This window comes from Citrus clementina, unplaced genomic scaffold (assembly GCF_000493195.1).
Source record: "Citrus clementina cultivar Clemenules unplaced genomic scaffold, Citrus_clementina_v1.0 scaffold_4, whole genome shotgun sequence".
NCBI lineage: Eukaryota > Viridiplantae > Streptophyta > Magnoliopsida > Sapindales > Rutaceae > Citrus > Citrus x clementina.
This window is the reverse complement of record NW_006262274.1, coordinates 3,667,474-3,681,544: the sequence shown is the minus strand read 5'-3', so window position 1 is coordinate 3,681,544 and position 14,071 is coordinate 3,667,474. Positions and strand designations below refer to the sequence as shown.

At 32.8% G+C, this 14,071-nt stretch overlaps 3 protein-coding genes across 5 annotated transcripts; 1 reads left to right on the top strand and 2 right to left on the bottom strand.

Annotated features, from left to right (window-relative positions):
• Nucleotides 1-2,756: 2,756 nt before the first annotated feature.
• Nucleotides 2,757-3,378, bottom strand: LOC18044141 (salt stress-induced hydrophobic peptide ESI3). Its single transcript, XM_006436149.2, has 2 exons — nucleotides 3,154-3,378; nucleotides 2,757-2,977 (listed from the first exon to the last, which is right to left on the bottom strand). Exons 1-2 carry the CDS (start codon nucleotides 3,232-3,234, stop codon nucleotides 2,894-2,896), a joined length of 165 nt encoding a protein of 54 aa, XP_006436212.1. The 5' UTR covers nucleotides 3,235-3,378; the 3' UTR covers nucleotides 2,757-2,893.
• Nucleotides 3,379-3,756: 378 nt separating this feature from the next.
• Nucleotides 3,757-6,613, bottom strand: LOC18044140. Of its 3 annotated transcripts, none has more exons than XM_024186794.1 (3): nucleotides 6,281-6,613; nucleotides 4,604-4,874; nucleotides 3,757-4,072 (listed from the first exon to the last, which is right to left on the bottom strand). In XM_024186794.1, the coding sequence occupies exons 2-3, from the start codon at nucleotides 4,820-4,822 to the stop codon at nucleotides 3,959-3,961; spliced, it is 333 nt and encodes a 110-aa protein (XP_024042562.1). In that variant the 5' UTR covers nucleotides 4,823-4,874; nucleotides 6,281-6,613; the 3' UTR covers nucleotides 3,757-3,958. The 3 variants fall into 3 exon arrangements, with proteins under 3 accessions (XP_024042562.1, XP_006436211.1, XP_024042563.1); XM_006436148.2 differs by lacking the exon at nucleotides 6,281-6,613 and adding an exon at nucleotides 5,517-5,787; XM_024186795.1 differs by lacking the exon at nucleotides 6,281-6,613 and adding an exon at nucleotides 5,343-5,451.
• A 989-nt stretch (nucleotides 6,614-7,602) lies between these two features.
• Nucleotides 7,603-14,021, top strand: LOC18044139 (Golgi to ER traffic protein 4 homolog). Its single transcript, XM_006436147.2, has 12 exons — nucleotides 7,603-7,700; nucleotides 7,889-7,968; nucleotides 8,067-8,145; nucleotides 8,992-9,073; nucleotides 9,360-9,510; nucleotides 10,250-10,340; nucleotides 10,483-10,566; nucleotides 11,040-11,086; nucleotides 12,121-12,249; nucleotides 13,059-13,143; nucleotides 13,372-13,452; nucleotides 13,680-14,021. Exons 1-12 carry the CDS (start codon nucleotides 7,653-7,655, stop codon nucleotides 13,686-13,688), a joined length of 966 nt encoding a protein of 321 aa, XP_006436210.1. The 5' UTR covers nucleotides 7,603-7,652; the 3' UTR covers nucleotides 13,689-14,021.
• The last annotated feature ends 50 nt before the right edge of the window (nucleotides 14,022-14,071 follow it).

Genomic DNA, 14,071 nt, shown 5'->3' with positions numbered 1-14,071 from the left:
CTATATATCATTAAAAAGTACATTTTTTTGGTGATCTTATTCAATGTAAATCATGGACTCTTTTATATTATTTCTGTAACGGAATGTTGTAATATATACTATTGAGATATGTCTAAGTTATGGGAGTCGTGGCTCAGATCATTCAGAATGGTATACATAAGAGCCATGAAATAGTGTTTATATTGAAACACAATTTAATGAGTCGTATGGAACAACAAAGAAAGAGATATCTGAAAATATGTATTGTGTACATATCGTAGTATATAAAACAAAAAGTGAAAATAGTAATACATGCATTCGGTTTCAAATATTGATTGAAGGTCGACTTGATCAAAGAAACTTATTTACAATCTCAAACATGTGAATGGTATCATTAATAGAACTACCAAGAAATTCTCATCACAAGACACAAATAAGTCAGAAATGGCACTAGAGACATGGAAGACCATTACACTCTAAGAGCTCCCAAAGTTGTAACTTCCCATCTTTGGATTGCATAGCTAGAAATTGATCAGACTTTCCAATTTAAGCCAAACATGTCACTCCATACTGCCCACAATATCAAAACTTGTTAAAGTATCAATTTATGATTAATTAAGAAATTTAAATGATTTCATAGAAAATGACACTTGCAATACCCTATGTTCGTAAACATTGTCTTATTATGTTTTAGATCCAAAATAAGAACATTATGATCCAAGCTTCCTATTGTAGCAACTTGTTGCTGAAAAATGGAATTTAAGCACAACATTAAGTCAAGTTACAAATGCATGTGTGTGAAAAATATATATATTATTTTATAAGTAAATAGGTATTAAGAGGGGTTTTTGAATTCATATACTCTCACCCAATCTGAATTAGGAATAAAATTTTCAACTAATTATTCTTTAAACCTAAATTACTGTCAACCAAACAAACACACAGTAAAGTAATCGAAAAAACACACAATAAAAATAAATAATAAAAGGAGAATGGTGAATAACTTTAATCGTTATCAACTTATTAAAAAAAAACTTTCATTCGCCCATCATTGTCTCCCTGAAGTTTGCTAAAAAAATAAAATAATAAAATAAAATAAGTTTCAAAATTATAACACATTGCAAAATAACTTTTAACTATATTGAAATTTCACATTAAGAGTTTATATTAAATACATTGTTCATTAATTTATCTTTTATTTTTCAAAAGGACCACTTATAACTTAAATGTATAACAAGTTAACAATTAAAACTTACCAGTTGTTGCTAACGGTAGAGAAAACGGCACAACAACAGGCAGTGGGCTATCCAATTGGAGAAGAAGCACTAGACGTGAAAGGGTGCTCTGAGATTAGAGATGACAAAATTCTTCATGGGTTTGGGGCCCCATGGGAGTCCACCCAAAATGAGGTGGATTTTGAATAATTTTGGGGAATGGGGAAACAATAACCCCAAATTCTTAGCGGGGTGGGTTTAGTTTTATACTTCCCACCCTACTGCTACCAAATCTCCATTATATACAAATATTTTTTCAATTTTTGTTTAATAATTTTTATTTTATTAATAACAATGTTGGTTAATAATTTTTTTTTATTTTTACCTAATATAAATGGGTTATAACTAAAAAAAAATCATCCAATATAATTCTTATTCAACGATAAAATATTATTACATTTCTTTTCTCTCTTTATGTGCTTTTCTCTTCAATCATTTTTCAGTTTTCGTATCATTTTTAAGATATTATTTCAAAATTTTAGAGATTTTTTAAAATATTTTATATATATGGTGATAATTTATTTAAGTTTTTAATTTTTAATTTATTGAAATTATATATCTATACATACTATAAAATAAGTAAATGAGAAATGGGACAGGAATAGAAAAATCATTCCCCATGCAGAGATTCTCCATCCCCACCCCACTAAAATTTTTGAGAATGATGTGAGGAAGAAGACGAAATTTTTAATGAGATGGAAAATAAGGTAAGACTCTCCACTCCCATCACACCCCATTTCCATCCCTATTTGAGTTTTCCATAAGACCTCCCTTCTCTCTCCGTTAGCTAAATTAATGATTCATTATTAAAGTAGATAGCAATAGTTTGTCGCGTTTGCTTTCTATTTATTTATTGTTAATTCTAATTTTAAAATAATTCGATGCCATAAAAAAAGATTAAATTAAAAGAAAAACAATTTTTTTACAAATAAATAATGCTCCATATTAATTACATATTAATTGGTTGAATTAAAAGAAAAATTAAATTATTTATAATTTTAATTTATTAAATATATTTAATTATGTTAATTTATATAAGAAGTATTTGTTCGTTTAAAAGTATTCTTAGTTTATCTTAAAAGAAAAAAGAGTATTTTTAATTTTATAATTAGAAAAAAAAAGTATTCTCAATTTTATAATTGAAGAATTGTCAGAACCGATCCGCAGCACAATGGTCAGTCTTTTTCCAACCCGGTCGAGGAACCTATTTCCCTCAAACTACTTTTTTTTATTTTTCGATACATCCCTCAAACCTAGTTGAATGAACCTACTTGAAAGGAAATGAAAATTTCCCCACAAAGATCATTTTACTTAATAACTCACAAATCACTTCTATGTCATTTTATATCACATTTGCGTAACTGTTTGTGCATTCCAATATGTTATAACAGATTTGTGATGTATTATGGAATCCAAATTCTTGACAATTCTGGTGAAAGATATACGTGCCTCATTGCCCAAGAAATAAATTAGAAGCCAAAACGTTATGAAAAAATTAAACAATAAATTAACAGACAATGATCATCATTAACAAACCCAATTGTCAACATTACATCTATTAGTTCACCAACAAATTTGGACAAAAAAAAAAAAAAAAGACATCAAATTAACTCCGTTACAACATCATAATTTTTAATTTATCATCCAACTAACACATAAATCGCATATATAATCCCCGGTATGTAGCCCAATACTGTCAGCAACAAACATATCCAGAACTCCACCTGCAATTCAATATCATTCACAACTAAAGCAATCAAATTAAAATAAACACACCATTGCAACACTTATGACATATTTCATTACAATTTCTATTCTTTGTGTTAGAAGTTATGCATATATCAATAAATAATGAGTTTAGTATTATAGCAAAAGTATTAAATTAAAAAAAAAAAATTACCCCACAGCCATAACGTAGGAAGACACCAACAGGAGGAAGCAGAATGGCCAGAATCACTTCCAGGAAAGTCTCGGAACCCATTCACAAGAAGAAGAAGAAGCAGCAGCAGCCGATGATGATAACTGATGAAAAATTAGAAGTGCTTCTAAATTAAGCAGTGATGGACGTGCATTTATTTAGTTTTAGTTTTTCACTTTTAAACGGAAACTTGTGCAGATAACGAGATTTCAAGACTTGGACATCATTAGAATCGTTCAATGTTCGTGCGTATGTGTCATAGTGTCAGAGTTCTAGGTAGCCACGTGGGTTAGTTTCGGACACGTGTCAGGTTGTACCTATTCTGCCGTGTTTTTGTTTTGACTTGTATGGGTGATTAAGGATTTGATCCAAAACAATTGTCCATACTCGCCGCCCATAGGCTCACCATAAGATTTACTAGAGTGGGGGCCCCGTGTGGATTCTGGAATCGTTGTTGATATTGTTGTTACCAAAATTATTACTATTTTCTGATTTTAGTAATTAAAATTTGATTTTTTCCGAACAAATTAATGATGCAGCTACAAAAATAATACTAATAAACTGTATGTATTTTATTAGTAAAGAAACAAATTTTTCTTTCGTCGGCTACCTCAAGCGTACACCAACAAACACGTTTAGTCCAAGTTATCAAACAACAAGAAGAACTGGTTCCAACGGTGCCCAGTATACATACATGGAAACAAATAATGATAGTAAACTGCAAACAAAATTGTCCAAAAACCAGGTTAAGACGCTCGATGGGCGAAGGCCTAATGATCAATGATCATCAAGGCTGATAAACTTCAGGAAGTTGAAGGCCAACACTTGCAGCAGATTTCCCCAGTATTCTTTTCATTTCATCGGATCTATCTACAGCAATATTGTACGAGAACAATAAGTCCTGCATTCGTCACAGTATCAGTATAACACACGATGGAATAGTTCATTGCAGTATAAGATCTTCCATTACCCCCATTTAACTACCCTTGTAGACAACAAGACAAACTAGACAAGCAAAATCCACTAGGTAGCATTCAAATTCTGCTCAAACCAAGATTGTTAGTGGGTTAGTTTTCATTCATACAAGACTTTTAAGAAAAATAAATTTCACAGGCATATACCATTATAATTCCTTAACCATTATTATTTTACCCATCAGCAATACTTGCTATTGTAATGCGATTGAGCTATAAACCATACAATATTCCTCTAGCATGGCGAAACAGAATTTTGTAAGTAGGTATTCAACTAGTCAATGTTGAGTAGTATGAGTTGATCAATATTAAATGCAACTCTTGGTGAAAAGAATCTGTTTATGTATGGTATGAGAGATCGTACAAATCAAATTTAAGTTGAAAATATGGAAAGCCTTTATCATGCAAAGAAGAAAACAAATTATATAATAAAATCGATGGATAAGAGAGAGTCATGCCTTGTGATGATGCACACTGTTAAGAAGAAAAGTATAATCATGGGCTAGCTTGATCTTCTGTCGTATAGAAGAAGGATCGGATAGTTTGCTGTTCTTCCGAAACTCTTGCATTACATATTCCATGAAATGCATCTTGTAATCTTCTTTGCCAATATGGTTCTTGACAGCTTTTAGGAGTTGGCGATACACCTTAGCAGCTTGCATAATTTCAGAACTCATTTCCAAAATTCTTCTCTATATATCACTATACTTGTATATTTTCCCTATGGCCCTGACACACAAACACGATCCATCAAGCTTTGCGAAATGAACAAAAAGATCATAAAATTGCACATTTGAGCTAGTTGATACATACAACAAACGTTTCTAAAGAGTTTAAATGAAATGTATTTTCTAAGAGGGAATGAAGACCTGAGTGAGAAGTTTATTGAGATAAAAACAATGAATTAGGGCTATCATAGTCAAAAGCTCCTTCTTTCAGTTCAAACTACAAAATTTGAAGACTGATACTGAAGTTTGCCAACTCTTTCTTTAATTGGAACTAATACACCATAATTAGTGGTCATTCTTTATTCTATCAGGCATTCCATCAAACACTTGAAGTCCAATGATAAGTGTTACTTAATGAACTTTCAGTGATAGAATTCGATTCCACGACTACAGCTAAATAACCATAATGCTCACGTCAACAAGAAACATATTTGCTTTAAACTAATAAAACATGGAATTAAATGAATACCCAGATTTCTTTTTCGAAGTTCTTCTTTCACAATGAAGAAAAATATTTGAAGAGAAGCCAAGTAAATGTTAATTAGAGGATGAAAATGAAAATTTTCAACTGCCATAAGTTTAATTTAAGGAACCCATTTGAGTTATTGGAAGAAAAATCTAAAAATTGAGAGAAGAAGCGCACCTGTGGGAGTGTGAGCAAATCCAAACAAGCAAGACACAAACAGAACAGAGGATCAATTCCAAGGTTTCGAAGTGATGAAATGGAAAATTATTATTTAGTCCCTCGGCGTCTTATATTTTATTATCGAAGTGTATGAACTAATTTACCTTTTTACTAATAAGTCATCTTTTTTGTCCTACAACTTATTCACAACTATGGATGGCAAAATCCGGATTCGGATCCCGATATAGGTGTATCCGGATCCGGATTGACATTTTTATATCCGGATCTGTATTCGTATCCGTAATTTTTTGTGAATCCGGATGCGGGTAATATTGGCACGGATTGTGGGCGGATATTTTGGATATTCGGATCCGCAAAAATTAAAATTTAACAATTAAAAATGAGATTACGCATTTATAATTTTACATTATATTGAAAATTAATGCATTTAGTCAAAGTAATTAAACCAAAACCATAAATTCATTCTATCTATTTGTTAACAAATTCACCAATTAATCAGTCAAAATTTTGCAAGTCATTGTTGAGATTTGGAGAATGAAAGAGGGAAAAGCAACAGCATGCAAACGGCAGCCACTTATCTTTGTTCAAATTCGCCAATGTTAGATCCAAATGCGTCTTGGGACAAGGATCAATTGGGAGATGTGTTGCATTGGATTTGACAAGTGGTGGCTCTTGCTCGGATTTTGTATGGTTCCCAAGAAAAAAAAAACAAAATACTAATTACAGAAATTGAAATAATTTGCAAAGTCAAGAAAGATTACAAAAATGCAGCCGGGTGCGGTGAGCTTAGCAAGCCAGAGATGCAAAGACGTGCCCGCGTTTGGTGACAGCAAAGTGCGATCAGCGAGGCAAGGCTGGGCAGCCGGTGTTCGACGACAGAAACGCGTGCCCAGCTCGAAGACGCAGCCACGTTCGACGATAGCAACGGGTGCCCAGCTTGGCGACGCAGCCGGCGTTCGATAACAGCGACCCTGAGGCAGATGGCGTTCGACGGTTATGGATTTTGCTTGTTTCCAATTTCGACTGCAGCAGTAGTGATGAAGTCGTGAGTGTATGTGATTCCAGTTTTAGCTTTTAGGGTTGATAGGATTAGATTTGTGGTTTTTTTCTCCAATTTTAGTTTATATATTTTTCAATTGAACTTTATTAAATTAATAATTTAATTAAGAATAAGCCGAATCCGGATATCCGGCTTTCCGGATGCATGCACATCCGGATCCGGATTCGGATCAGTGCGGATCTTAAATTTTTAACTCCGGATCCGCATTTTTTAACATACCAATCCGGATTTTGACGGATCCTTGCGGATGCGGGCCGGATCCGGATCATTATGCCATCCCTATTCACAACAGCTTCTGTCTACTAACGGATAAAATTAAGGATAAAATAAAATTTAGGATGAACTTTGCACAATTTTTTTTGTTTTTAAGAGAGTATTTGGATTCTCCTAATAAATAAAAGTGTACCATGCTTGAATCTAACTAGAGTTTGTTCTGGTGGAGGAACTGGTTAAAAAAAAAAGAGGGATTAATAAAAATTATTATTACAGTTAAGAAAATGTCAAATTCATTTCTCTAAAATCAGACATTGTTTAAAATTTTACTTTAATATAATTATAACTACACATATCATTAGTGGTCTAATAAACATATGTCGTCTATTAATATGTTACTTTATGTTGAAATGACTAAACCAACTAGATTATCAACCTTTTTTTATATAGTTACTTAATAATTTTAAAACTTAAAGCTATTAATTATATGATAAATATATATCTACATTGAAAGAAAAATAAAAAAATAACTCAAAAATCTTTACTTTCACATAAATTTATGTGTTCGGCTTTGTTTTACCAGATTTTATTAGCTTTTATGCTAGGATTTAATTTTGCATTTATATTAGACTTATATTTGAAAAGAAAAGGAAATTAGATTTGTTATGAGTAATGAGTAATGTCTAAGGGGGGCCTTGTCAAAGAAAAAACTACAAGTAGGGATCAAACTGTAATTTGAAAAACGGCCGGAACAATCTCGTCATGGCTTTTGCTTTTTATTTTTCTTCTCCTTTGGAAAATAGATCTCCTCCTCTCTCTCTCTCTCTCGCTCTCTCTCTCTTTCTCTTTCTGCTTTCAATATGTCGCGCCAAAGGCCAAAACGCACCGCTTTACCGCCGGCACAAGAGGTACGAAAAGAAAAAATCTAATTTTTTTCCCCCAGTTCTTTAACAATTTAATTAAAAATAAATTTACATTCACGAATTGAAAATTTAAAAAAATTCTTGTTTAACTGATGTTTGTTGGGATTTCAATTGATAATAATAATAATAATAAAGATTTCTTATTGCATTTTTGTGACCTGTATTAATGGCAGAATATTGATAAACTAGAGAAAATTGTGAATGAAGGAAACTTTTATGGAGCTCAACAAATGTACAAGTCTATTAGTGCACGGTATTGGCCCTGTTGTTGTTCTTGATTTATTCATGTAATGGCCACATATTTTCCAAAAACAAAAATTCAATTTTTTTCTTTTGTTTGTATGGATACAGATATGTAGCTGCACAGAGATATTCTGAAGCATTGGATCTTTTACATGCTGGAGCATGCCTCCAGTTGAAAAACAACCAGGTTTCTCTCTTTTTTGTCATTTGCAAAATCTTTGATAAGTGTAAATTCAATGTTTGGGGAAGATAATTAATAGAATTTAGTAGTGTTGCATTATTATCGAAGCTTGGGGCATGGAGTTTGTCTTAAAAACAAACAACTTGGATAAAGGCTAGTTATTGGTAATAATGATCAGTCTCTTCTAGCTGGTATTTGGTTCGGTTTGTTCCTGAAAGGTGCAGATTAGATGTGACTATTGATGTGGGATTCAGATAGTAATTAGATTGTGAGGAGGGTGTGGTTAATCTGGTATGTTAGTTGGGTTAAAATGTCTGTTATGGGTGATTGAAAGGTCTATTTGGCTCTTTTTTAGCAGATTTATATAGTTTATTGAGTTAAATGAATCTTATTATGTTGTGCATTTTTTTTTCCAGTTAGATAATTTTGTGGTCTTCTTTAAATATACATGTCTATGTAACACACACATAGGCCCATTTTCATTGTCAGAGTTGTAAAGGGCTTTGCTTAATTAGAAATGGTGATGCAAGTTATTTGATTTGATCTCGGGTATTAATTTAATTTAATACGATCCTGCCATAAAGCCCAATTTTGTACAATTTAATGGCAGGCCGTGTTTGGTCCTTTCAACACCCCTGATTATATTGTTATAGATATCAGTAAAAATGTTTGTGTTGTCATAGAGAGCCAATGCTTTACCTTTATAAATTTGAGCTTTGTTCATTAATGTAATATTTTACCAGAAAAATACTGAAACTTTGTGTTGCATGAATATAATATGAAAATTCTCAATGTTATCACTGTTTAATCTGAATTGATTTCATTGATGTTGTGGTTTTGAAAATTTTTCAGCTTACGTGTGGGGCAGAGCTAGCTGTGTCTTTCGTGGAGGCACTTGTTAAGGGGAAAGTTGCTTATGCTAATGAAAACCTTGGTCAGTTCATACTTGTGACGTAACTTTCAAAAGTTAAGCTTACTATCAGTTCAGAATTTGGTCAAACTGTGACATTGTGATGTGATAATTAATGTTTATTAGTAACTCTGGCCATGATAACCAAAACTTTTTTTAATCTTATGCATATATCAATGATTTTATGAATTTACGTGATCTTACACAATATCATTGTTGAGTTACATATGCTTGTAGTCATCGTTGTTTGTTTGGATAATATACATGATTCTGTGTTGTCTTCACAATTGTAACAAAATATTTATGTTAGATCGTGTCAGAAAGATCTATGAGTTATTTCCCCAGATTCCAGTGCCGCATAACTTGGAGGATGATGACGATCTTCACGAACTTACTGAAGCCCTTGGTGCAGCAAAATTGCGCGTAGAGGGCTGCTCATCATTCTTAAAGGCTGCTATTAAGTGAGAAATCATTGCCTTATTGTATTATTGGACTTTTTGCTTTTAGTGGATGTTGTGATTTCTTAAGCATGGATATAACTTGGTTTTTCTTCTTATTGTCACTAATAATTTAGTAGCCACATCAATAGCAAAATTTTATAAGAATAATATAGTTGGAATTATCCCTGCCATGTGCCCAGAAGTTAGTCCCTTTTATACCATGCTTCCAACATTATGATGAGGCAATTCTTGTTTCAATTCTGATTTTTTCCTTTTTCCCTTGTCATTTTTGTAATTAAATCTATAGTTAAAAGGTGAATCTTAGTGTTGTAGTTTGAAAGCAGAATGACAAAGCATTTGCAGGCAGGCATTTGATGTTCAGTTGTGAATATAAATAATTTAATATCATTCACAACCTTAAAATTTTAGCACAGGGTAAGATTTTTCACAGCAACATTTTGACATTATATCCACTGATGACAGATTATTTAGCTTGTAGGTCATTTGCTTTGCACGCACTTTTAGGTTATGCCCCTAGTGATAAGACAATGAATAGAGATAAAAGTTGAAGGAGAGGACAATGGAAGAGGAGAGAGGGGATATAAGTTGACAGTAAAGCTTTTTAAAGAGAGAGCAAGGACGAGAATGAAGTTGAAGTGTTGGGGATGTGTCCATGCTCTTTGTATATATGGAAATGTTTGCTTTCTGTGTATTGTTAGAGTGTTAACTGCTCCCAACTTATAGTTCTTTTGTTTTTCAGGTGGTCTATAGAGTTTGGAGCTCCTAAAACTGGGTCCCCGGAGCTTCATGTTATGCTAGCTGAATATTTATATTCAGAATCCCCTGAACTGGTAAGTTTGACAGCTAAAACTTGGACCTCAAAGAGCAATATATCTAATACAATGTGGATTTTGGTGATCCATTTTATGATGTGCTTCCATCGGATTTATATATCTTTGGCATGTTCAACATTAACATACAGCTCTTTTCCAGGACATGGCAAGAGTATCATTTCATTTTGTCAGAGGAAACAACCCAGAGAAGTTTGCATCTACTATAGTCAATTTTATGGGCAAGGTTAGGCATTTTAATGATGTGGACACCTACAAACACAAACTCATTTTGTTTTTTAATTCATTGACAAAGATGCAACAAGTTGCACAAGTCCAAACCTTAAGTTAGTGCAATATCTATATTGTACTGTGTTTGTGTATTATCAATATCATATAATTTACAGTCTACATTCTATTTTTATGATGCTATATACACATCCCTTCAAAGATTAGTTGTTTTATTTTATTATTATTGCTACTGGAGAAAATTGATATCTGCAATTTCTTGCTTCCTAATTTGAAATAAAAATTAGTTCTTGAGATTTTTGGATTTGTTAACACGAATGCTGAGTTATTCAAGATAAGATGCCAAAAGTACTTAAACCTTTAATTACTGTAGCACTAAAAAAAAAGAGCAGAATTCAATTATTGTGTTAGTTAGTCCTTCTTGCATAGTTGTCTCACAGGTTCATCTGATAGTCTGGTCAATTGATGCAGTGTTATCCTGGTGAAGATGATCTGGCAGTTGCACGAGCAATTCTAATGTAAGCTCATTAGAGAACTAGAAACTGCATTTTTGCTTTGTTTCTGTTCAAATTACTATCATAGTTGAATGCTTAATCAGGATCATAATTTCTGCAAATCTAGGTTATACCATAAGTTCAGATCCAGCTTACTAGTCTTGAGGGTTCAATCTGTTATCAACACTTCCTGATGTGAAAAAGAATGGGGAAAAAGAAATGGAAAATCCAATATTGTTATTCAACTTCCTTAATCATTTTTTGAGATGCTAATTGGTGTTGTAAGGACTTGAGATTTCCCTTTGGTGTTGTAAGGACTTGAGATTTCCCTATTTCAGTTCTTGGCCTTGATATAATGGCCATATAAACATCATGATTGACTTTCAAGGAATTTAGAGTTGAGACATCTTTTATCTTGATAGATGTTCATTTTGGAAAAGGAGTGAGTTTTTACAGTTTATGGCAGTTTTTATTCAACATTTTTTCTGCATTTGCTCAAGATGTCTTTTTGCTCTTTTCTTTTTTCTTTTTTTAATCTTATCTATTCCATTTACCTTCCTCCTGGACACTTAATTTTGACATTATACTTACTGCAGTTCCGAATGCATTTTTCATTGATTTTGAACATATACTTGCAATGCCTTCTTCAATTTTCAATGTGAGATGCCGTTGTAGTACTCCATATCAGTGCCCTGAAAGATTCTAACCCAACAGTATTCAATGACTTCTTATATTTCCAATAAAAATTCAGATGTTCAAGAACACAGGAGCCAACTATTGAATACTGTTTTGTTGGACACTTTCTGGCAATACTTGTATCCAGCCAAAACTACAAGGGGGGTCTCATTTAGAACCTTGTATCTCCAACAATTTAAAGTGAAATGACAGTATGGTTGGCCCTCCCTTATATGACAAATGCATCCATAATGTTCATATGTATTGTATACTTGTTAATGTTTTGTATGATAGTCATTCAGCTACTCAATAATTATTTTTGCTTGGAAATTTATATCTTTTGTGATGTTCTGAATTTACAGTGAATTTTTCTTGGATGATAGGTATTTATCTTTGGGTAATATGAAAGATGCTAATTATATCATGGACGAAGTAAAGAAGCAAGTGGAAAATAAGCAGCTTCAGCTCCAACCATCAGATCTAATACAATTTGTTTTTTATGTTTTGCAAACGTAAGTTGTATTCATTATTATCATCATCATTTTATCGTTATGTTCCATTTTAAAGAAAGAATGCATACCCATACATATGGGATTTCTTTTTACGGAGTGAGCCGATAATAATGCTGCCTCATTTTAAGAAGGTTGGCTTGGCACCCAAAGTTTGTTAAGGAGTTGGTTAATGCATAGACTCCTCACCCGTTTCCCTCCTGCTCACCCATCTATCCACACAAAAGAAGGAACCCACTTTTAATTTGTTTCTTTTTCTTGTCTTGGAAGGTGTCTGAATCTCGAATGGTGGTGCACTTTGGTTGCACTTCCTTCACATCTTCTACCATTGCTGTCAGATTTAAAGAAATTGAGGAAAATGCATGAAGTGGGCATGGAGTTAGCAATTACTTTTTCTCGGATAATAACTAATCTGTAGTCAAATTTCTAAAGAAGTTGAGATTGAGCTACTCTTTCCATGTACTTCTTTAACTATCTAAAGGAACAACTGAGAACAAAAGTTAGGGTCTGCATCAGTTACTTAGAGATGACTGGTGCAACTTCATCTTCTGTTCGTCAGATCTATTTCCTGATTCTGCCTCCAGCTGAAAGTTGACATATATGTTTATGGTGCTGCAAATCTTCTTTATATTTATTACCATTGATATTCATGGATTTGAATTGGCATTAAGTTGAAACTTAATTATTATTTTGCCATCCAAACAATATCATTTGAAAAGCTCAACTACGGTATTGTTGACATATTTCATAGGGTTCATCAAAAAATATGAACTTACATAATTTTTTTTTTCTCCTCTCTCTGTCCATTGCAGGTTGGAAAGAGATGCTTTACCACTCTTTAATATGTTGAGAGCCAATTACAAGGCAAGTATAGAAAGGGAACCGGCATTTAATGAGGTACATTTTTATTTCTAGTCAAAACCCATGGGTCCCGTTTTCTTGCTTTCATATATATTCTTATATCCCTTGTTTTTCTTGGTACATAGATCAAAGTTTTCTATCAATATTGTAATGTTGGTTGCAAATAGTTCTGACTGAAATTAAGCTATTATGGGTCTCTTGATCTCTTTAACTCAAACAGTGACTTATAAGTATATATGGATTCTGACACAAAGAATTGTTCAGATGCTAGATGACATAGCGGAGAAGTTTTTTGGAGTTAAGCGTAGAAATCCCATGCAAGGAATTTTTGGGGATATCTTCAAGGTAATTACTTTTATTTTTACTGCTATATTTCTATATCCACTCGACGTGTTTAATCATATTGTTGGACTAAATGAATGCCTAGATATTAAAATCAATGCCTAGAAAATTGATTCCTGGGTGTGATTGGTTCTACAGCAGAAAATTGAATGAAATGTTCCTTTCGAAATATCAATAAAAATGCTTTTCAGTAGCAGATTCTCATTTCAAATTTTGACTCTTTTTTGCAGATGATGTGAGCAGCGCCTGGACAACAGTTTCAACGTCTTGCTATCTACACTGGGTGGCAACGCTCTTGTTCTGTCTTTAAGTGGAGAAATTGATTTGTTCAATACTTGTGTACTTTTTTCACTTTTCTTCTCTTCGTTTGTAATATCATTTTTTTCAGTGACCTGAACTTCCTCCTGTAATTCAGTAAGATTAGATTTTGGGTTTACAATATCTGTTTCCTATTACGGAATTAACCTTTTATCACTTTTGACTTTTTATTCGATCTTTAATTCTGTACTATTTGGCTGGGCGACTACACGCTTTGGTGATTTGAATTGTGCTGAGCTTTGAAAGATCTAGGGTTTGGTTTCAATCTTGAAGTCATCTTCAAACAAATATCAGATCCCAGAAA